The sequence below is a fragment of the Monodelphis domestica genome, chromosome 7 (assembly GCF_027887165.1).
Source record: "Monodelphis domestica isolate mMonDom1 chromosome 7, mMonDom1.pri, whole genome shotgun sequence".
In the NCBI taxonomy this organism is placed as follows: domain Eukaryota; kingdom Metazoa; phylum Chordata; class Mammalia; order Didelphimorphia; family Didelphidae; genus Monodelphis; species Monodelphis domestica.
The window spans coordinates 134,718,492-134,740,651 of record NC_077233.1 but is presented as its reverse complement, the minus strand read 5'-3'; the positions used below and the strand labels follow the sequence as shown (position 1 = coordinate 134,740,651).

Below are 22,160 nucleotides of genomic sequence, written 5' to 3'. Positions count from 1 at the left end.
TTTCCAGTTTTTGGCCACCACAAAGAGCGCAGCTATGAATATTTTTGTACAAGTCTTTGTGTCCATTATCTCTTTGGGGTACAGACCCAGCAGTGCTATGGCTGGGTCAAAGGGTAGATATTCTTTTGTCGCCCTTTGGGCATAGCTCCAAATTGCCCTCCAGAATGGTTGGATCAATTCACAACTCCACCAGCAATGAATCAATGTCCCTACTTTGCCACATCCCCTCCAGCATTCATTACTTTCCTTTGCTGTAATGTTAGCCAATCTGCTAGGTGTGAGGTGATACCTCAGAGTTGTTTTGATTTGCATCTCTCTGATTATAAGAGATGTAGAGCACTTCTTCATGTGCTTGTTAATAGTTTTGATTTCTTTATCTGAGAACTGCCTATCCATGTCCCTTGCCCATTTATCAATTGGAGAATGGCTTGATTTTTTGTACAATTGATTTAGCTCATTATAAATATGAGTAATTAAACCTTTGTCAGAGGTTTCTATGAAGATTTTTTCCCAATTTGTTGTTTCCCTTCTGATTTTAGTTATATTGGTTTTGTTTGTACAAAAGCTTTTTAGTTTGATGTAGTCAAAATTATTTATTTTACATTTTGTGATTCTTTCTATATCTTGCTTGGTTTTAAAGCCTTTCCCCTCCCAAAGGTCTGACATGTATACTATTCTGTGTTTACCCAATTTACTTATGGTTTCCTTCTTTATGTTTAAGTCACTCACCCATTTTGAATTTATCTTGGTGTAGGGTGTGAGGTGTTGATCTATTCCTAGTCTCTCCCACACTGTCTTCCAATTTTCCCAGCAGTTTTTATCGAATAGTGGATTTTTGTCCCAAAAGCTGGGATCTTTGGGTTTATCGTATACTGTCTTGCTGAGGTCGCTTTCCCCCAGTCTATTCCACTGATCTTCCTTTCTGTTTCTTAGCCAGTACCAAATTGTTTTGATGACTGCTGCTTTGTAATATAGTTTTAGGTCAGGGACTGCAAGGCCCCCATCGTATGTGTTTTTTTTCATTATTTCCCTGGATATCCTTGATCTTTTGTTCTTCCAAATGAACTTTGTTATGGTTTTTTCTAAATCAGTGAAGAAGTATTTTGGTAGTTCAATGGGTATGGCACTAAATAGATAAATAAGTTTGGGTAGGATGGTCATTTTTATTATATTGGCTCGTCCTATCCATGAGCAGTTAATGTTTTTCCATTTGTTCAGGTCTAGTTTTAGTTGTGTGGCGAGTGTTTTGTAGTTGTGTTCATATAGTTCCTGTGTTTGTCTTGGGAGACAGATTCCTAGGTATTTTATTTTGTCTAAGGTGATTTTGAATGGGATTTCTCTTTCTAGTTCTTGCTGCTGAGCTGTGTTGGAGATATATAGAAAAGCTGATGATTTATGTGGGTTTATTTTGTATCCTGCAACTTTGCTAAAGTTGTTGATTATTTCAATTAGCTTTTTGGTTGAATCTCTAGGATTCTTTAAGTAGACCATCATGTCATCCGCAAAGAGTGATAACTTGGTCTCCTCCTTGCCTATTTTGATGCCTTCAATTTCTTTATCTTCTCTAATTGCTACTGCTAGTGTTTCTAGTACAATGTCAAATAGTAGGGGTGATAATGGGCATCCTTGTTTCACTCCTGATCTTATTGGGAATGCATCTAGTTTATCCCCATTGCAGATGATATTAGCTGTTGGTTTTAGATATATACTGTTTATTATTTTTAGGAATGACCCTTCTATTCCTATGCTTTCTAGTGTTTTTAATAGGAATGGGTGTTGTATTTTATCAAAGGCTTTTTCTGCATCTATTGAGATAATCATGTGGTTCTTGCTAGTTTGCTTGTTGATGTGGTCAATTATGTGGATGGTTTTCCTAATGTTGAACCAGCCCTGCATCCCTGGTATGAATCCTACTTGATCATGGTGAATGATCCTTCTGATCACTTGCTGGAGTCTTTTTGCTAGTATCCTATTTAAGATTTTTGCATCTATATTCATTAGGGAGATTGGCCTATAGTTTTCTTTCTCTGTTTTTAACCTGCCTGGTTTTGGAATCAGTACCATGTTTGTGTCGTAAAAGGAGTTTGGTAGAACTCCCTCTTTGCTTATTATGTCAAATAGTTTGTATAGTATTGGGGTTAACTGTTCTCTGAATGTTTGATAGAATTCACAGGTGAATCCATCAGTACCTGGGGATTTTTTCTTAGGAAGTTCTTTGATGGCTTGATGGATTTCAATTTCTGATATGGGATTATTTAAGAATTCTATTTCCTCTTCTGTTAGTCTAGGCAGTTTGTATTTTTGTATATATTCATCCATTTCTCCTAAATTGGTGTATTTGTTGCCATATAATTGGGCAAAGTAATTTCTATTGATTGCCTTAATTTCCTCCTCATTGGAGGTGCTGTCCCCCTTTTCATCTTTAATGCTGTGAATTTGCTTTTCTTCCTTCCTTTTTTTAATTAGATTGACCAGTACTTTGTCTATTTTGTTTGTTTTTTCAAAGTACCAGCTTCTTGTCTTATTTATTAAATCAATAGTTCTATCACTTTCGATTTTATTAATTTCTCCCTTAATTTTTAGGATTTCTAATTTGGTTTTCTGCTGGGGGTTTTTAATTTGATCGCTTTCGAGTTTTTTCAATTGCATTTCCAATTGATTGATCTCTGCTCTCCCTTGTTTGTTAATATAAGCTTTCAGGGATATGAATTTGCCTCTGATTACCGCTTTGGCTGCATCCCAAAAGGTTTGAAAGGATGTTTCGCCATTGTCATTTTCCTTGATGAAATTATTAATTGTTTCTATGATTTCTTCTTTAACTAAACGGTTTTGGAGTATCATATTGTTTAATTTCCAATTGGTTTTAGATTTGGTTTTCCATGTACCATTACTAATCATTATTTTTATTGCCTTGTGATCTGAGAAGGCTGCATTCATTATTTCTGCTTTTTTGCATTTGTGTGCTATGTTTCTGTGACCTAATGTATGGTCAATTTTTGTGAATGTGCCATGTGGTGCTGAGAAGAAGGTGTATTCCTTTTTATCCCTATTTATTTTTCTCCATATGTCTATTAATTCTAATTTTTCTAAGATTTCATTCACTTCTTTTACCTCTTTCTTATTTATTTTTTGATTTGATTTATCTAAATTTGATAATGGTTGGTTTAAGTCTCCCACTAGTATGGTTTTATTGTCTATTTCTTCCTTCAATTCGCCTAGTTTCTCCATTAGAAATTTGGGTGCTATATTATTTGGTGCATACATGTTGATTAATGATATTTCCTCGTTGTCTAGAGTCCCTTTTAACAAAATATAATTACCTTCCCTATCCCTTTTGATCAGGTCTATTTTTGCATTGGCTTTATCAGATATCATGATTACCACTCCTGCCTTCTTTCTATCAGTTGAGGCCCAGAAGGTCTTACTCCATCCTTTAATTCTGACCTTGTGGGTGTCAACCCGCCTCATGTGTGTTTCTTGAAGACAACATATGGTAGGGTTTTGGATTCTAATCCATTCTGCTATTCATCTACGTTTTATGGGTGAGTTCATCCCATTCACATTCAAAGTTATGATTGTCATTTGTGGACTCCCTGGCATTTTGATTGCCTTCCCTAATTCTAACCTTTTCTTCTTCGGCTCTACCTTTTAGTCCAGTGATTTACTTTGAATCAGTGCCCCTTGTCCCCTCCCTTGATGTTTCCCTTTTTAGTCCCTCCCTTTTTGTTCCCTCCCCCTCCCCCCTCTCTTTCCCTCCCTTTTTGTTCTCCCTCTCCCCCTCCCCCCCTTGGTTTTCCCTTCTCCTTACCCTTGTTGGGTAAGATAGAATTCAAGATCCCAATGGATCTGGATGTTTTTCCCTCTCAGAGTTGATTTCCCTGAGATTGAGGTTTAAGTAACCCCCCCCTCTTCCTCTCCTTCTTATAGGAGTTTTCTTCCCCTCCCCTTCCCATGTGAATCTTTGTGTGAGAACGATTATTCTATTTGGTCTTTCTTTACCCCCTATTTATACATTACATTTTCCCCACATATTAGCATACATAGATTGATATAAATGTGGTCCTTATAGAAGAGAGTTTGAGTAAAAGAAGAAGATAACATTTTTCCCCTTTCCTTAATATTTACCTTTTCAGGTATTCCTTGCTCTTTGATTTTCGGTATCAAACTTTCCACAGAGCTCTGGTCTTTTCTTTGCAAAAAGTTGGAAGTCTTCTATTTTGTTGAATGCCCATACTTTCCCCTGGAAGTATATAGTCAGTTTTGCTGGGTAGCTGATTCTTGGTTGGAGACCCAGCTCTCTTGCCTTTCTGAAGATCATGTTCCATGCCTTACGATCATTCAGAGTAGAACTTGCAAGGTCTTGTGTGACCCTGATTGGCATTCCTTTATATCTAAATTGTCTTTTTCTGGCTTCCTGTAGGATTTTTTCTTTTGTTTGATAGCTTTGGAATTTGGCAATTACATTCCTGGGAGTTGTCTTTTGGGGGTTTAGTGTAGAAGGTGTTCTGTGAGCTCTGTCAGTGGCTGTATTGCCCCCTTGTTCTAGAATCTCTGGGCAATTTTCTTTGATTATATCTTGTATCACCATGTCCAGTTTGGTGTTTATTTCTGGCTTTTCTGGGAGTCCAATTATTCTTAAATTTTCTCTTCTCCCTCTATTTTCCAGATCTATCACCTTGTCGGTGAGATATTTTATGTTCTCTTCTAATTTCTTGGTGTTTTGGCTTTGCTTTATTAGTTCTTGCTTTAAAGCCTGGTTTTCTTTTACAGTTTGGTCAAACTGGTTTTGTAGATGCATGAATTTCTTTTGCATTATTTCCCACTTTTCCTCCCAGAGGGCTTCCATCTTTTTGGTCCTTTCTGATTCAAATTCTTCATGGGTTTGTGGAGAGTTTCTATTTCCTTTGGAAGATTTTGGAGAATTTTCTTGTATATCTTCTTCTATCTGCTCTGTATTTTGTATTTTGGCTCCATAGAATGTGTCCAAAGTCGCCCCTTTCTTCTTATTTTTCTTGGTATTTTGGGGCTTCTGTGCTTCTGTGGAGTTTGTCATCTCTGAATGTGGAGGATTAGCTTTTCTTATCTCTGTCTGGTGATCAGAGGCTTTAGTCCTGGGCAGATGTTGGTTCTATGAGCTTTCCCTGTGTTAAACTGAATATGCCTCACTGGAACTGGAATGGAAGGGTCGGACCACGAGGCCACACTCTCCCCCCGGCTCGCTTTCCAGAAGTTGCCTTCAGAATCGCTGGCCGTGAGGCTGTTTCGTGGGCCTGCGGGGGGATGGGCTGCAGCTTTCCCAAGCTCTAGGGCAAGGACTTTCACTGAGACTTGGATAGCAGGATCCCGCCCGTGAGGCTGTCTTGCCCGCCCTGAGGGTTGCTGTTGTTTCGACCAGCTCTCTGCAGTGGAAGCCCCAGGCAGTAACTTTCACTGGGACTCGGGTAGAAGGCCCTGAGGGTTCTGCTCTCTGAGCCAGGCCGGGCTGCGGCTTCCGGGAGCCTTGGACTCTGCGCTCCTACCCCTGAGGTCCGAGTGATCTCGGGTTCTGGCTTTTGAGGGGAGCCGTACCTTTTGAACCGGGTCCAGGTCCAGGAGGAGGGTTCCCAGGGTCTGTGCTGTTGATTGTTTTGAATTTCAGCGCCTTAGGAGCTTATATTTTGAGATCGGTCGAGAAGGGTTTTCCGGAGATCTGAGCTTTAGCTTTCTCTAAGCCGCCATCTTAACCGGAAGTCCCCGATCCTTGCATTCTTGGTATAAATCCCACCTGATCATAATGAATAATCCTCGTGATGACTTGCTGGAGTCTTTTAGCTAGTATTCTATTTAAGATTTTTGCATCTATGTTCATTAAGGAGATTCATCTTTCTTTGATCTTTTCTTTCTCTGTTTCTGACCTTCCTGGATTTGGAATCAATACCATGTTTGTGTCATAAAAGGAATTTGGTGGAACTCCCTCTTTGTTTATTATGTCAAATAGTTTGTAAAATATTGGGATTAGTTGTTCTTTGAATGTTTGATAGAATTCACTTGTGAATCCATCAGGCACCGGTGATTTTTTCTTAGGGAGTTCTTTGGTGGCTTGCTCAATTTCTTTTTCTGATATGGGATTATTTAAGAATTCTAGTTCTTCTGTTAATCTAGGCAATTTATATTTTTGTAAATATTCATCCATATCACCTATATTGCCATATTTGTTGCCATATAATTGGGCAAAATAGTTTTTAATGATTGCCTTAATTTCCTCTTCACTGGAGGTGAGTTCTCCCTTTTCATCTATGATATTGTTAATTTGGTTTTCTTCTTTCCTTTTTTTATTAGATTGACCAGTACTTTGTCTATTTTATTTGTTTTTTTCAAAATACCAGCTTGTAGTCTTATTTATTAGTTCAATAGTTCTTTCACTTTGATTTTGTTAATTTCTCCCTTAATTTTTAGGATCTCTAGTTTTCATCTGGGGATTTTTGATCTGTTTGCTTTCAAATTTTTGATTTGAATGTCCAATTCATTGACCTCTGCCCTCCCTAATTTGTTAATATATGAACTCAAGGATATAAATTTCCCCCAAGTACTGATTTGGCTGCATCCCATAGATTTTGAAAGGATGTCTCATCATTGTCATTTTTTTCAATGAAATTATTGTTTCCATGATTTGTTCTCTAACTGATTTTGGAGAATCATATTATTTAATTTCCAATTAATTTTTGATTTGCCTCTCCATGTATCCTTATTGATTATTATTTTTATTGACTTATGATCTGAAAAGGTTGCACTTATTATTTCTGCTTTTCTGAATTTTTTGCCATGTTTTTATGCCCTAGTACATGGTCAATCTTTGTAAATGTACCATGTGCTGCTGAAAAGAAGGTGTATTCCTTTTTGTCCCTATTTATTTTTCTCCATATATCTATTAACTCTAATTTTTCTAAGATTTCATTCACATCTCTTACCTCCTTCTTATTTGTTTGTTATTTGTTTGTTATTTTTTTTATTTGATTTATCTAAATTTGATAGTGGTAAGTTCAGGTCTCCCACTAGTATAGTTTTACTATCTATCTCCTCCTTCAACTCTACTAGTTTCTCCTTTAGAAATTTGGATGCTATACCATTTGGTGCATACATGTTGATTACTGATATTTCCTCATTGTCTATACTGCCTTTTATCAGGATGTAGTTACCTTCCCTATCCCTTTTAACTAGATCTATTTTTAATTTGTCTTTGTCAGATATCATGATTGCAACTCCTGCCTTCTTTCTATCAATTGAGGCCCAATAGGTTTTGCTCCAACCTTTCATTCTAACCTTGTGAGTGTCTACCTGCCTCAAGTGTGTTTCTTGCAGACAACATATGGTAGGAATTTGATTTCTAATTGACTACCCTATTTGTTTTCGTTTTATTACTCAGTTCATCTCATTTATGGTCAAAGCTATGATTTCCATTTGTGTATTCACCAGCATTTTGATATCCTCTCCTAGTTCTGCCCTTTCTTTTTTGCTATAGCCCTTTAAACTAGTGTTTTGCTTTTGATCAGTCCCCCTAATCCCTGCCCTTAATAAGCTTCCCTTTCTGACCCCTCCCTTTTTCCCCTTCTTATTTTTTCAGGGTCTATTAAGTTCCCTCTCCCCTCTCTTTCCCTCCCTTTTTTTACTTCCTGCCCCCCTAGACCCTGTGAACCTTAAAAAATTCTCAGACCCTACTTCATAAGATTTGGTTAAGACCATTCCCCATTTTAAACAATGAAGGAACTTAGATCAGGAATGTGAGACCGCTACTCCACCCCTACTTAAGCCTGCTTTAGGGGAAGAAACTCCTTGCTGAACAATGAAAAATACTTAAACCCATACTTATAGTAAGGCAAAAGTTCTTAAACTGTGCCTATTTTTAGATCTAATACAAAAGGGTGCTGAGTACCTATAAAGATCAGGCAACTTGTGAATTTACAAGGAGCAAAGAGGTGAGAAACTTACTCAGAGGTTTTTCAGGTATGAAGTTAATCAAAAGTTCAAGCCTTCTTAGGTGTGAATTAAGAATGGTCTGTCCCTTGGAAAACGTCTACTGTGATTGGTAGATGTGAGAATGTAGGGGAGGTGACATAGGAGAAAATTCCCTTTAAAAGGATATGAGAAACTGAGAACAAGGTCTCTTGCTGGAACTCCCTCTGAGGAGACTCTGTCTCTCTCAGGTCTCTCTCAGGAGAGTCAGCTAGGAAAGCTAAATTAGAGGACAGTCTCAGAGGACTCTCTCTGGAGATGGCATCTGGCCAAAGCTGAACTGGTATCTCTCTGAACACTAGAATCCTTGCTTGGACAAATCTTGTGGTGAGTGGATAAAGGACTGACTGATCTCTTTCTCTCTCTTAAGGCTGGCCTAAGCTGGCCTAGCTATCTTTTTCTCATTATTTCCTTTTGTTCTCTCTCTCCCTTTCATTAATTCCTTATTTGTATTAATTAAAATCTCTATAAAACCCAGCTGACTTGGGTATATTTAATAATTGGGAATTTTTCCCTGGCGACCACCTTATATTTGATTTAAAAACAAGACACGGTAGTGAAACATATTTTCTGTGGTCAAATTTACTCACCCTCTCTTATATCTATCACAATTTATATCTTCCACCATTTAAACTCACTATGGTTTACAACATCACTCTTTTAACTGTTACAGTTGAAGGCCTTCAACCATTTAAAATCTAACAGTGGTTGGCTTAAATTGTGACCGCAGAAAATATGTTTTTAAGACAGTGTCTTGTTTTTAAATCAAATATAAGGTGGTCACCAGGGAAATATTCCCAATTATTCAAATACCCAAGTCAACTGGGTTTTATAGAGATTTTAATTAATACAAATGTGGAATTAAAGAAAAGAGAGAAAGAGAGAAAAAGGAACTAAATATGAAGGGCCTTAAGCCAACATGGCCTAGACCTGAGTCTTAAGAGAGAGAGATCAGTCAGTCAGTCTTTTAACACTCACCAGAAGGTCTGTCTAAGCAAGGATTCTAGTGACACCAGGCCAGCTCCATCTCAGCTGACTTCACCAGAGAGAGTTCCAGCCAGAGTCCTCCTTAAAGAGACTTCCAGCCAGAGACTGTTCCAAAGGGCAGCTCTCCAGAGCCTCCAGAGGGACAGAGTCCCCTCATAGGAGCTCCAGCGAGACCTCCTTAGAGATTGTCCTCCAAGAGCTTCCCTTCTCCAGAGCCTCTCTCAAGAGATTCTTCCTAAGAGATCCTCATCAGAGATCCTCCAAAAGGAGCTTTCTTTTCAAGAGATTCTGCTTTTTCTTATATAGGGGTTTTTCTCTTATGTCACCTCCCCCAAGTCCTTACATCTACCAATCACTATAGACGTTTTCCAAAGGACTGCCTATCTGAATTCCTGCTAAGTCGACTAATCTCCTCAGTAAGTCTAAACCAGAAAAAATGCTGCTGTGTCGACTAATCTCCTCAGTAAGTCAGAACCAGTGAAAACACAGCTGAGTCAACTAATCTCATTAAGAGAAAACTTGCCCGACCCTTTTAGGTACCTAGCATCTCATTGTATCAATTCTAAAAAACAGGCATGGCTCAAAGAACTCCTTGCCTTATTATAAGCATGGGTCCAAGTACTTTCATTGTTTAGCAAGGAGTTTTCTCCCCTAAAGCAGTCTTAAGTACGGGTGGAGTAGAGGTCCTCCCATTTCTGATCCTGGCGAGTTCTCACATCAAAATGGGGAATGTTTCTCAGTAGGGAATTTGTTCCAATGGAGGATTCCTCAATGTGGAAATTTTTAACATTCACAAGTCTGAGAAATTTCAAGATTTATACCACTCTTTTATTCTACCACAGTTATGTCTTCCACTATTTTAATCATCACACCCCTTAGTTTTCCCTTCTTACTTTCCCTGTAAGGTAATATAGAATTCAGTACCCCAGTGGATCTAGATGCTCTTCCCTCTCAGAATTGATTTCACTGAGAGTAAGGTTTAAGTATTACCTATTAGCACTCTCTTCCTCTCCTTCTTATAAAAGTATTCTTCCCCTCTCCTTCCCATGTGTATCTTTGTATGATAAAGATTATTCTATTTATTTTATTTTTTCAAGTATCTCTTGGTGCCATCTTCAATTCCCCCCTCCCTTTTTCTTTTTTTGCATATCATCTTATAGCACTTATTACCCCAATCTCTTCCTGTGAATGATTCCTCTAATTACTATAATAGTGAATATAATTTTTGAGAGTTACAAATAGCATTTTCCCCATATACTAATATAAATAATTTTATCTTATTGAAGCCCTTACAGAAGAAAATTTGAATTAAAAAAACATTTTTCCCTTTTCCCCCTCTTTCTTATTTACCTTTTCATGTTTCTCTTGATCTTTGTGTTTGGATATTAAACTTTCCACTTAGTTCTGATCTTTTCTTTACAAATACTTGGAAATATTCTATTTTGTTGGATGCCCATACTTTCCCCCTGGAAATATATAGTCAGTTTTGACGGATAGGTGATCCTTGGTTGAAGACCCAATTCTCTTGCCTTTCTGAATATCATATTCCAAGCCTTGCTGTCCTATAGTGTAGAAGCTGCCAGATTTTGTGTAATACTGATTGGTGCTCCTTGATATCTGAATTGTCTCTTTTTGGCTTCTTGTAAAATTTTCTTCTTAGCTTGGAAGTTCTTGAATTTGGAAATTACATTCCTGGGAGTTCTCTTTTGAGGATTTAGTGTAGAAGGTATTCTATGAACTCTTTCAATGTCTATTTTCCCCACTTGTTCAAGAACACCAGGGCAGTTTTCTTGGATAATTTTTGTAGTATGATGTGAAGACTTCTGTTTATTTCTGGGTGTTCAGGTAGATCAATGATTCTCAAATTGTCTCTTTGTGCTCTGTTTTCCTGGTCTGTCATCTTTTCAGTGAAATATTTTATGTTTTCTTCTATTTTGTCAGTCTTTTGACTTTGCTTTATTAATTCTTGCTGTTTTGCAAGATCATTGGCTTCCAATTACCTAATTCTGTTCTTTAAAGACTGGTTTTCCTTTTCAGTTTGGTCTATCCTGCTTTTCGTGGCTTCCAGCTGTTTCTCCAATTGGGAGTTCTTGTCCTTTAAACTGTTATTTTCTTTTTGAACTATTTCCAACTAATCTTGCCAGAAGGCTTCCATCTTTTTGATAAGCTCCAATTTAAATTCTTCAAGAGGTTGTGGACAATTTCCATTTTTTGGGGAAGGTTTTCATGTATTTATTTGTATTTCCTCTTCTATTTCCCCTGTGGCCTGGGTTTTTCCTCCATAAAAATTATCCATGGTCAAACTCTTCTTGTTGTCTTTCTTGGTTTTAGGAAGTTGTTGTTTCTGGGCACTGTTTGCCATTACTGTAGTGGTTTTTCCTTCTTTTTCCAGTTAGAAATCTGAGTGAGATGGGCAGGCTCTCTGTGTATGGAGCTAAGGAGCAAGGATTTTGGCTGAGGCCAGCTCTTGAGTCTCTGCAGCTTCTGGTGTTTGCTGCCCCTCTCTGTGCTATATCCCTGCTGGTGCCCATGGTCTGCACTCCTCAGGCTTCTGGAGCCTCATGTCTAGCTGCTCTCAGGGGTAGGTCCTCGGTGGTCTCAGTCAGCTGCCAAGGACCCAGAGGTTTCCCTCACTTACTGATTCTAGCTCACTGGTTCTGACTCTGGCTCCATAGGTGGGGTGGGGGAGGATGGATCAGCTCATGTTTTGGTGGAAGCCTTTTCACCCCCTTATGGTGTGGAAATGTCCAAATTCCATGAACCTTCAATGCTATACCCTTCTGTAGAGTCCCTTCGTTCAAATGAGTTTGGGTTTTCTTTTTGGCTTTTTGAAGTAGTCTGTATCAATAGGTGGTGAGGAGAGGAAGAGTCCTGTGTCTAGACTACTGCCATGTTTACATGGAAGTCCCCAGGGAATTTTTTTAAAGAAATAGTTTAATTCCCAGCAGCAAACAAAAGAGGTCCATATTGAATTGTGTAGCCAAAAAGGTAGAAATCCAGAATTCATGCACTTAGAACATTGAAAAATTCTCATAAATTATAAGGTATCTAAGACAGTAAAGGAAATGTCATCAGAGGTAGCATTATTATAATCGTAGTCATATTAGTCATTGGCGATGTGCTCATCTGGAGCAGTATGGCTAGAGAATCCATACTGCTGGTGAGTCTGCACCTTCAATAGGACAGTACCTGTAGGGTTTACCCAAACCTTCAGTAGAGATGTCCATGTATAAAGTCCCAGGCCTTAAAATTTACATTGGTGTTCATGTCTAAGACTTCTCAAAGCAGGAGAATAAGAAGGATCTAAGTGTATACTTTATAGAAGATATGTCATGTATTTATTTTCTGCATTCAAAGAAATGCTAAAAGACTTACATTGACAGAATGGCTCAAAACAGAAACTAGGAAAGTTAACTTTGCACCTGCTCATGGGATGGCCATCATTATATGATGAAGAAATGTGCTGAAGTTTTTCACTTCTTAGCATCATATGTGAAAATCCTTGCCTATGGTATAGCTCGGTGGCTCAGTGGATAGAGTGCCAGGCTTAGAAAAAGGAGGTCTTGAATTCAAATCTTACCTCTGATACTTCCTAGTTGTGTGACCCTGGAAAAGTAACTTACCTCCAGTTGTCTAGCCCTTAGCACTATTCAGCCTTGGAATTGACACTTAGTATTGATTCTAAGATGAAAAGTAAGGGTTTTTTTTAAAAATCCTTGCCTTAACACTGACCACATTCTCCATTCATTCTCAGACCTAGCTCATGAGATAGATAACTAAATTTGATTAAGAAGGCTGGAAGAACTCCTTCTTCTGCTCTCCACCCTCAAAGAGCAGAGTACACAGCAGTATCCCTGGAAAAGGAAATGTCCTTGACAGTACATGAAAATAAGAACTGAACACTATGTAATGGAAAAAGTTACGAGATCCTGATTCCAGACCCAACCCTGCTGCCATCTTTCTTTGTCATAACTTGTCTCAAGTTCTATGCTCTAAGATCCCTTTCAACTCTGACATTCATTGTTCTATTTTCTAAGGTCCCTCCAAATTCTAATATTTGGGCATGACTAATATTCTTTCTCCAGCATAATCTCTAAACTAAACCGATATTCTCAATGCTGTTTCAGAACTGGTCTTCTTTAAATTTCCACTTCATTTCCTATTGTATAATATACTTGTCTATTTTCAGGCCTTATTCTTCCACCCTAGAATGACAGAAAAATCATCTTCACAAAGGCATGGCCATCACCCTCACCTCTACCCTCACCCCAGGTGGAAGCAAGACACATGTAGTTATTGTAAATATATTGGAATCAATATTTCCCAACTTCTTATGTCCAGATGATAAATAGGCCCCATTATCTCAGCCTAAATTCTCTCCACAGCTTCTATAGTGTAGCTAATAGCGAAGTAGAAGACTCCATGGGTAGATAAACCCTTCTCTCAACCTTATCTGTATTTACTCATGAGTTTGTTGGGTGAGGGGGGCAAAGTTGTGAGGGAGCTGCTTTGCTAACTTGAAAACACCACATCCGTGTGAGCTCTTGTTATTTCACTGTAGTTTCCTGACAGCTAGACAAAAGAGGCCAGTTAAAACAAAAATAAAGGACAATAGGGCAGTTAAATGGTTCAGTGGATAGAGTGCCGGGCACAGAGATGGGAGGTTTGGGGTTCAAATGTGGCTTTAGACACTTCATAGCTATGTGACTCTGAGCAAGTCACTTAACCCTCATTGCCTAGCCTTTGCCACTCCTCTGCCTGATTTTAAGATAAAAGGTAAGGGTTTAAAAAGGGTAGGGGAACAGGGAAACGGATCTCTAGGATTCATGAATATTTACAGTGCCACTTGAGATTCCATATTAAATCTTTTACCCTGAACAAACTGTGTGACCTTGGGCAAGTCTCCAGTCTTTGGCTTCCTCATAAATGAGAGAATTGAGCTAAATATCATCTGAAATCCCTTCCAGCTCTAATAGTATGTGATTAGATTATTTCTTTGAACCCAGAGTAGGAACTGACAAGAGAAAAGAAGGGATCCTTCCCTGCCCTGGTCCCAGAATGATTTGGTTTCTCCAAAAAAACATTTAATGGAATTTTTTTTGCTCAATTTAGATAGCCCAATTATACTCATTTTTATTTTATCAGCAGCATATGATTAAGATAAGGAAGTTGGACATCTGGGAGAACACTGTAGGAACACCACAGTAGGAACATTGGGAGATGGGTAAATGACATAAATAATACACATCACATAAAACATTTTCTACAAGTAACATTATAAACTATTAGACACAAGCTGCATTGTACAATGAAATCTGTACAATTGAATGGAGAGCTGTTCTTACCTTCAATCGTCCATGCCAACAATAGCTTATGTAGTGAGCATTGTCATCATAAGCCCCAAGCCATGAATAAGCAAGTCTGCTGCTATTGGTTATACTTGCTCAGTATTGTTGAGTTTCTTAAATTTCTTCCTCTCAAGGCTGTCATTTCTAAACACCACGAGGACTTCCGAACATTCTCAGAACCACGATCTTTCTGGGGATTTCAGCAGCTCAAATCTGGCTCAGGCTCAAAGGAGGTAGAGTTTGCTGTGAATGGTGAATCACGATTGAGTACTTGGTCACCTAACCATCTTGCCTGGCAGGCTTCGGGTATAGGCAAGGACCTCGGAGGAAATGAAAGTAGTTCCTTTTTATTGCTTATGATTCTGAGTTTTTGACTTACTAGATGTAGGACCTTGGGTAAGTCACTTGACCTCTGACTTTAAATAGAGAAGATTTAACTGAATGCTATCCCACGTCCATTTCAATTCTAAATCCTTTGATCTTCTGATATGTAAAAAAAAAAAATGAACTTTAGCTAATGAATCACTCCATTCTGTAAGAGCAATAGGGACAGTAGAGTTATATGTGTGGTCAGTGGTGGTTGTAAGTTTTTGTATTCTCAGATTGAGAAATGTTCATCATTTCCAGATATACTTATGTAATAGCCCCTCCGCTGCATTTGTCATTTCATTTGTTCTTCTTTTAACCTTCTCCAGTTTCATTCTTGTTTTATGAGGTTATGGGAGCTAGGAGTAGAAATAGGGTTTTGAGATGTTATAAAAATTATAATAAATTTGAAAAATCCCAAATTCCCAGTGTTTATCAAATGTTACTGTTTTTCCTGATACCAAGGCAATGGAAATACCAACTACTTTATCTTACTTTGTTATGATTATTGGAGTTGGAACTGGAAAGGACCCGAGACATCAAATCAAATCATCCCACTTTACAGACAAGGAGGCTGAGGCCCAGAATTTAAAACCAATTTGCTCAAGATCATAGAAGTAAATATCTACAGTTAGGATTAGAAACCTCATTTTCCTAACCCCATTTCCAGTGCCCCTTCCACTAAAGTATGCTGTCTTCCCTTTAAACCCTATCAATTCTCTGAGAAACCCACTTCACCTTGCCTTTTGTTTAAGAGGGTTCACTAGTGATATTGGTGGCTCTGCCACTGATTAATTCTGGGAGTTTGGATATTCATCCTCCCTGGGCCCATTTTCACATCTCTAAAAGAGGGGTTTGGATGGGATCCCTTCTGGCTTGAAATCTCTGCTCTTAGGAATGTGGCTGTTTCTGATTCAATGTGTGGAACCTGCTGTGGCAGTAAGAGTAATTCTCATTTCCATGGCACTTCAGAATTTACAAAGCACTTTCCTCATAAAAAATAAAATCCCTAGAACATAAAAGAGGGCAAATGTTCTCATTTTACAGATGTATAAACTGAGAGCCATTTGATCACACAGTGAATGAGTGTCAGAACTGAAGCCTGGCCTTTTGCTTCCTGACCTACTATGCTGGCTCACAATTGGAACTTAAAAACAAAAACATTTCTAGGACAAATAGAGTAGAAATGTCAGATCCCTCCCTAAGGAATTAAATCTGACCATATATGCCTGCTGGACATTTCTCCTGCTGTCATCTGTCTCAAATTCAGCATTATCTAAAACTGAATTCATTCTGCTGCCAAGAGCAACCTGTCCAGACATCCCCATTTGTGTCAGTGATTTTACCAGTCTCTCACTCAGTCACTCAGGGTTTTTATCCTTGAAAGTCACCCCCCTTTTCAACTAAGACCTCATCATTTTCTGGTTATTTGAAGGGGAACTGCAATAAGGTTTCTCCTCACCTTAACGGCATCTTGACTTCATGCTATACAACACTGCTGTCTCTACCATTCAATTGTATCTGACTCTTCATGACTCCTTTTGGGGTTTTCTTGGCAAAGATCCTAGGATGGTTTGTCATTTCCTTCTCCAGCTCATTTTACAGATGAGTAAACTGAGGTAAACAGGGCCAAGTGACTTGCCCAGGATCACACAGCTAGTGTCTGAGACCAGATTTGAACTCATGAATAGGAGTTTTCCTGACTCTAAGCCCAGTACTCTGTCCACTGTACCACTCAGCTGCCCAAAAGCTTAAATTTGCTTCTTTGCAATTTCCATTTCTATTTCCTAATTCTTCCCTCCAATGCCAAGTCTAATCCTCTATGGGATCTTATGTAACACTGTCATTGGATGTGTCTTATATCAGTTTAATTCATGTAATTGTTTACCTTTTATGTGCACATTTGTGATGGCACACAGAGGGCTAGGGAAGGAAGAGACCTGAAGGATCATGAGAGTTTAAACCTCTTCTATGTCTGGGGTTGGGGTGAGGAGGAGGCATTTTAAATCCAAAAAGGTATGCCACTCATTCAGGATCACACATCTGCTCAGTCTGCCAGTTAGTGACAGAACCAGAAATAGAACCCAACTCTGCTGATAGAGGGCCCTCCATGCCCTCTATTTAGTGGGCAGCTTCCTGAAGGCAGATATTGTGCATCTCATGCTTTGTAGTTTACTGAAAAATTTACTAGCCCATTGTTATCTGGTGGCTCAGTAAATATTTCTAGAATGACTGAGGAATTGAATCTGGTTTCCATGACCACGTAGACTTATTGTCTAAGCCAAACAGTTGTAGTTCCTTCTACCCATCCTAATACAGGATGGTTTTGAGTCTTCCTCCGGAATTTTTTACTCTCCAAAGAATGGACTACCAATCCTCACAATTCTTCCTGAAATGTGGTGTGGAAATGTGATCTGAGGAGGGCACAAGACTGTGGGATGAGCAGAAATTCATAAATACTAGCCAAAAATAGAGTATAGTCAGTGATGTACATATGCATGTGTTATCCTCACCATGTAGAATGTTGTTGAAGCCATGATGATGATGATGATGAAGGCTCAGGGCCTGTATTAACTCTTCTTAAGGGGAAACAAAAAGCAACAAACATCTCTCTGCTCTAATTTCAATTCAGCAAAGAATTAATGAGTGCCCATTAAGGGGAATACAAAGACAAAAATAATATCTCTGCCTTCAAGGGGCTATCATTCTCCTGGGGAGAAAGGATATGTTCACAGATAAATAAATGCAAATTACGTTAGTACCAAGTAATTTTGAAGGAGGTAACTTCCAACAACTGGGGATAGATAGGGGAGAATTAGAAAGAAATTAGAATTCAGGTAGGTCATGGCATTTGAGCCAAACCTTGATGGGAGCCAAGGAGTCTAAAAGGCAGAGGTGAGGAGTCAGAGCATTACAGGGATAGAGCAAAGGGGAGATGGAATGTATCATGTATGGGCGATAGCAAACAGGCAAGTTTGGCTAGAATATGGAACCCAGAAAAGGGAATACTCTGAAATAGGTATCATAACATTATGATTTTAGAACTGGAAGGAAAAGAGAGGACAAATTATAAGAGGCATTAAAGGACAAGTGGAAGCATCTGTAATTTACTCTAGAGGCAAAAGGGAGATATTGAAGGTTTTTGAGCAGGACAGAAACCAGGTCAGACCTGTGCTTTAGGCCCATTATTTTGGCACCTTTGTTTTAGAGAGGGGTATTTTGTAATATTTTTTCTTTGGTCTGATAGTTCTTGAATTTGGCTATAACATTCCTGGGTGTTGTCAGTTGAGGATTAAGTACAGGAGGTGATCTGTGGATTCTTTCAATCTCCACTTTTCGCTCTTGTTCTAGAATATCAGGGCAGTTTTCTTGTCCAGGCTTTTTCTTTTCTCATGGTCTTCTGGTAGACCAATGATTCTTAAGTTGTCTCTCCTGGAATGATTTTCTAAATCTTCTGCATTGTAAATGAGGTGCCTTCATATTTTCCTCAATTTTTTCATTCTTTTGATTTTGTTTTATAGTGTCCTGTTGCCTTGTGAAGTCACTTGCTTCTAGTTGTTGTATTCTGGATTTTAAAGACTCAATTTCTTCCCTGGCTTTTTGGTCATCCTTCTCCTTCTGGTCTGATTTTCTTTGAAAATCATCTTTCATCTTCTCTGTCTCAGTTTTCATTTTCTTTGCCTCATCTTTCATCTTCTTTGCCTCATCTTTCATCTCCTTTACCTCATTTTCAAGCTGATTAATTTTGGCTTTCAAGACACTGTTTTCTGTTTCCAGATGACTTATCTTGCTTTTTAAGGTCTTTTCCCAGTTGTCTTCAGTCTCTCTTAATTGTGTTTTGAATTGTATTTTGAGTTCTTCCAAAGCCTGTATCCAATTTGCTGGAGTTTTTATTATTTTGCTTGGTGTTCTCTCATCCTTCTCTGTTCTGTTTACTCTTTGTTCATTGCATTTATAGAAGCTGTTGATTGTAATTTATTTTTTCTTTTTCTGTTGTTTGCCCATATTTACCCCTTCTTTACTCCCTGAAGTTGTCTGTGCTCTTGCTCCTCTCTCTCTCTCTTTTTTTTTTTTGGTTTTGGACTTTTCTGTCAGTCTTCCCTCGTGGAGCTTTGTCAGCAAATCTCTCAGTGCAGTCTGTGGGGAAGGGGTGTTGGAGCTTGAGCTTCCCTGCCCTCTGAAGGCTTTGATGGAATTAAGTCCAGCTGGGTTGAGCTGGAAGTGCCCTAAGGCCAAAACCTTAGGAAGGGGAGGGCAATATGGAGTGTCTCTGCTGCTGCAACTAGGTTGGCAGCTCCGTGCTCTGCGCTTTTTCTCTAACTGCTTTCCCACTGCCTGTGTTCGACGATCTGAGCCTGACACAGCTTTGCCCACAAGGTACTCCCTCCAGGCCAGCGCCTTTGCCCACCCAGAGATTCCAGCTGCCGCTGGAGACTTAGCATTCTAGTTGGGGGAGGGGTCCCAGGAACTTCCTTCTTCTATCCCCTTAAACCTGAGTGTTTTCAAATTCCAGCTTTTGGGGATATACCTTATAAGTTGAGTCCAGCAGGAGGGTTCCTTGGCTCTGTCTTGTTGTTAGATTTGATTTTCAGTCCTCTAGGAGCATTTAGTTTGTAATTGGTAAGGAAGGGTTTTCAGAGGTCTGAACTTTCACTGCCTCTATAGAGGGGGATGTTTTGGAGAGAGGGAGGCACAGGAAGCACCGAGATCAATTACAAGTTTTTTTTTAGGGAAAAAAGGTCAAATGGGAGCTAATGAAAACCTGAACTAGGATGCTAGCAAAAAGAGGGATTTTATGGAGAAAGAAGAAAGTAGACTTGGCAACTAATTAAAGAATGATCATAAGATCATAGATTTAGAAACTGAAGGGACTCCAGAGGAACATCTAGTCCAACCCCTCTCATTTGCAGCCCTTTCCATGCCAATCTATGACCAGTGAGACATTTAGTCTGGTGGCAGTGATAGACAGGGTTCACATTGGGGGATGTCTACCTTCAGTGCTTACGCCAGGAGAGAATATTTGGAAACATAAGCCCTAATTCTACCCCCTTCAATATAAAACTTTCCCCTTTCTTCCTCCTTTTGGAGTACCTTTTCCTCTTTCCTCCTCCTTTTCCCCTTTTCTTCTCTTTATTTTTCAACTGTGCCTTTGTTTATTGTCATTAACTCCACTCTCAGAACACCCTTTGACCCCTCCTCTTCCTAGTGAAATTCAGGACCCAGCTTCCTAACCCATCATATCCTTCAGGTATGAGGACAGAAGAAGGAGAACAAGAACTGAACATGGCCCAGGGCATCTCCAATGAGAGACTAGAAACAAATATCAATATCAAGTGTCTATATTACATGTTTTTAGGAAGGTCTGTGGGGTGACACTGGACCACTTAGGAGACAAAATTGCTGTCAGCTAACAAAGGATGAGGAGAGAAGAGCTACACAAATAATAGCTCATTCATATTCACACATGTAATTTATAGATACAGTTACATGTATATATACATATGTGTATGTATGTTTGTATCTGTGTGTATGATATGTGTATGAGAGAATTCTGAGTAAGAGAAACAGCAAAAAGGTGAATGCTATGTAATAAAGCTGAAAGGTAGGTTGAAACCATGCTATGACCTGGCAGGTGTCTAAATGACAAATAGAGGAGCTTATCCATTCACCCCAGGTTCATTCTGTTTTTCAGGACTGAGAAAGGGGATGGAACTGAGGATGAGGACTTTCGACTAGACTGCCACCACAGCCGATACCCAAATCGTAAGTGATCTTTGCCTCCAGGACATCCATGTGGGTTGGAAATGTTCCCTGGTGCCTAGTGTGAGGGGGATGCCTGTCCCCCTGTACTCCAGCCTGCTCAGACTTTGCTTGGAGTATTTTATTTAGTTCTGTTGACCACATTTAAAGAAAAATATTGAGGAACTGACGCATGTTCAAAGGAGGATGATCAGGATGATGAGAAGATTAAAAATCATGTTGTGTAAGGATCAATTGAAGCATTGAGACTGCTTATCCTGAAAATGAGAAGAAAGAGAGGTGATATGAACACTATCTTCAAGTATTTTAAGAAATAAAGAAGAAAGATTAGACTTGTTCTTTGGACCCCAGAGGGTAGAAGTAGTCGTCTTGGGCAAAGAGTGAAGAAAGGCAAATTTGGATTCAATGTGAAGGAAAACTTCCTAACAATAAGAACTGTCCCAAAGGACTAACTTGTGAAGTAGGGATCTCTCTATCACTGGAGGTATTCAAGTGGAGGCCAGATAGCCACTTGTAAGCAATGCTATAGAGGATTCCTATTCAAATCCAGGTGGAACTCACAGATCTCTGATGTCCCAGCTCAGATATTCTAGAGAATCATCCATTGCCAAGGTCCATTGATAGTGTCCCCAGGGTTGTGGCAAAACTCTAGCCCCACACAGCCACAGCAGAAATACTCCCCATCCCCCCAACTGCACGGTGAATATTTCAGAACAAGTCCCAGGAAATAAAACAGGGAGCTGAATCCAATTGTGTGGAACAATGGCAGACCCGAGGATAGAATGGTGGTTTAGTTAATGAATGGCTAACAAGTTAAGCCAAGGGCGATGCTTCCTCATGGAGGAAATTAACTACCAGTAACCCAACTCCTTAGCTGAGATATCACAAAGCCTCATTTAGCTTATATGCAAGGATATATGGAAAGGTCTAGGTAAATGTATAGACTGTCATGTGTTTAGATGTGTGTCTGAATGCATGTACCGTACATGTCTCTATGTATAATATATATCATATAATGCAGTGCTAGCCATTCAGGCACGTATGCATTCGTATATATAGATCTCGATTTTGTATCATGCAAATTTGATTTAGTGCAAAAAGTTCTGAAAGAAATCCTCATTCCAAAAAACCTACCTATGTTAATTAACTTTACTGTCGAGTACCATGTTCTCTCTCTCTCACTCCTGCCCCTTGGCTCAGCATTCAGCCTCCCAGCCCCCCAAACTCCCAAATCCCCTCTAAGTGAAAATGAAAGGATGGGAGGTGGCCCCAGCTGGATTGGGGTTTTGTCTTGAGACCTCCAGGGCTGAGAGAGGAGATCTTTGTCCCACTCCACCAATGTTCTGCCTTCTGTCCTTCTGCACTTGGGTACTCTGGCTGTCTGTCCCCATCTGTGTGTGTGGTCCATCTGCCTCTCATGTGTCATTCCTATGCATGCCCTTCCTCTGTGTTCTGACCAGGCTTCCATGTGACTGGATCAGTCCCTGTATTCCTTTTCTTGCCCTTGCTTCTCTGACCCCAGCCCTCCATGTCCCTGAACTTTGTGCTGCCCCCTCCCTCCACAAGTGGGAGGCTCCCTTCCCATCTCCCAACTTCCCTTCCCCATTCCATGGCCAAAAATCACTTTAGGTAAAGGTCTGCCAAACAGTCCACTTACAGAAAATAAGAATTCTCTCTGTACACATGTATGTAAATATGTGTTTGTGTATT

The 22,160-nt window shown here is 39.3% G+C and overlaps 1 protein-coding gene across 2 annotated transcripts in view; it reads left to right on the top strand.

Moving 5' to 3' along the window:
* Positions 1-22,160, top strand: part of GSG1L (GSG1 like) — a 406,917-nt gene that overhangs the window by 351,208 nt on the left and 33,549 nt on the right. For both annotated transcript variants that reach the window (XR_008913531.1, XM_056805507.1), the window contains exon 6: positions 20,383-20,453. Coding sequence is in view for 1 of the 2 variants with exons in the window: in XM_056805507.1 (XP_056661485.1) it covers positions 20,383-20,453 (71 nt within the window). In the remaining variant the exon portion in view is untranslated. The remainder of the gene's footprint in view (positions 1-20,382; positions 20,454-22,160) is intronic.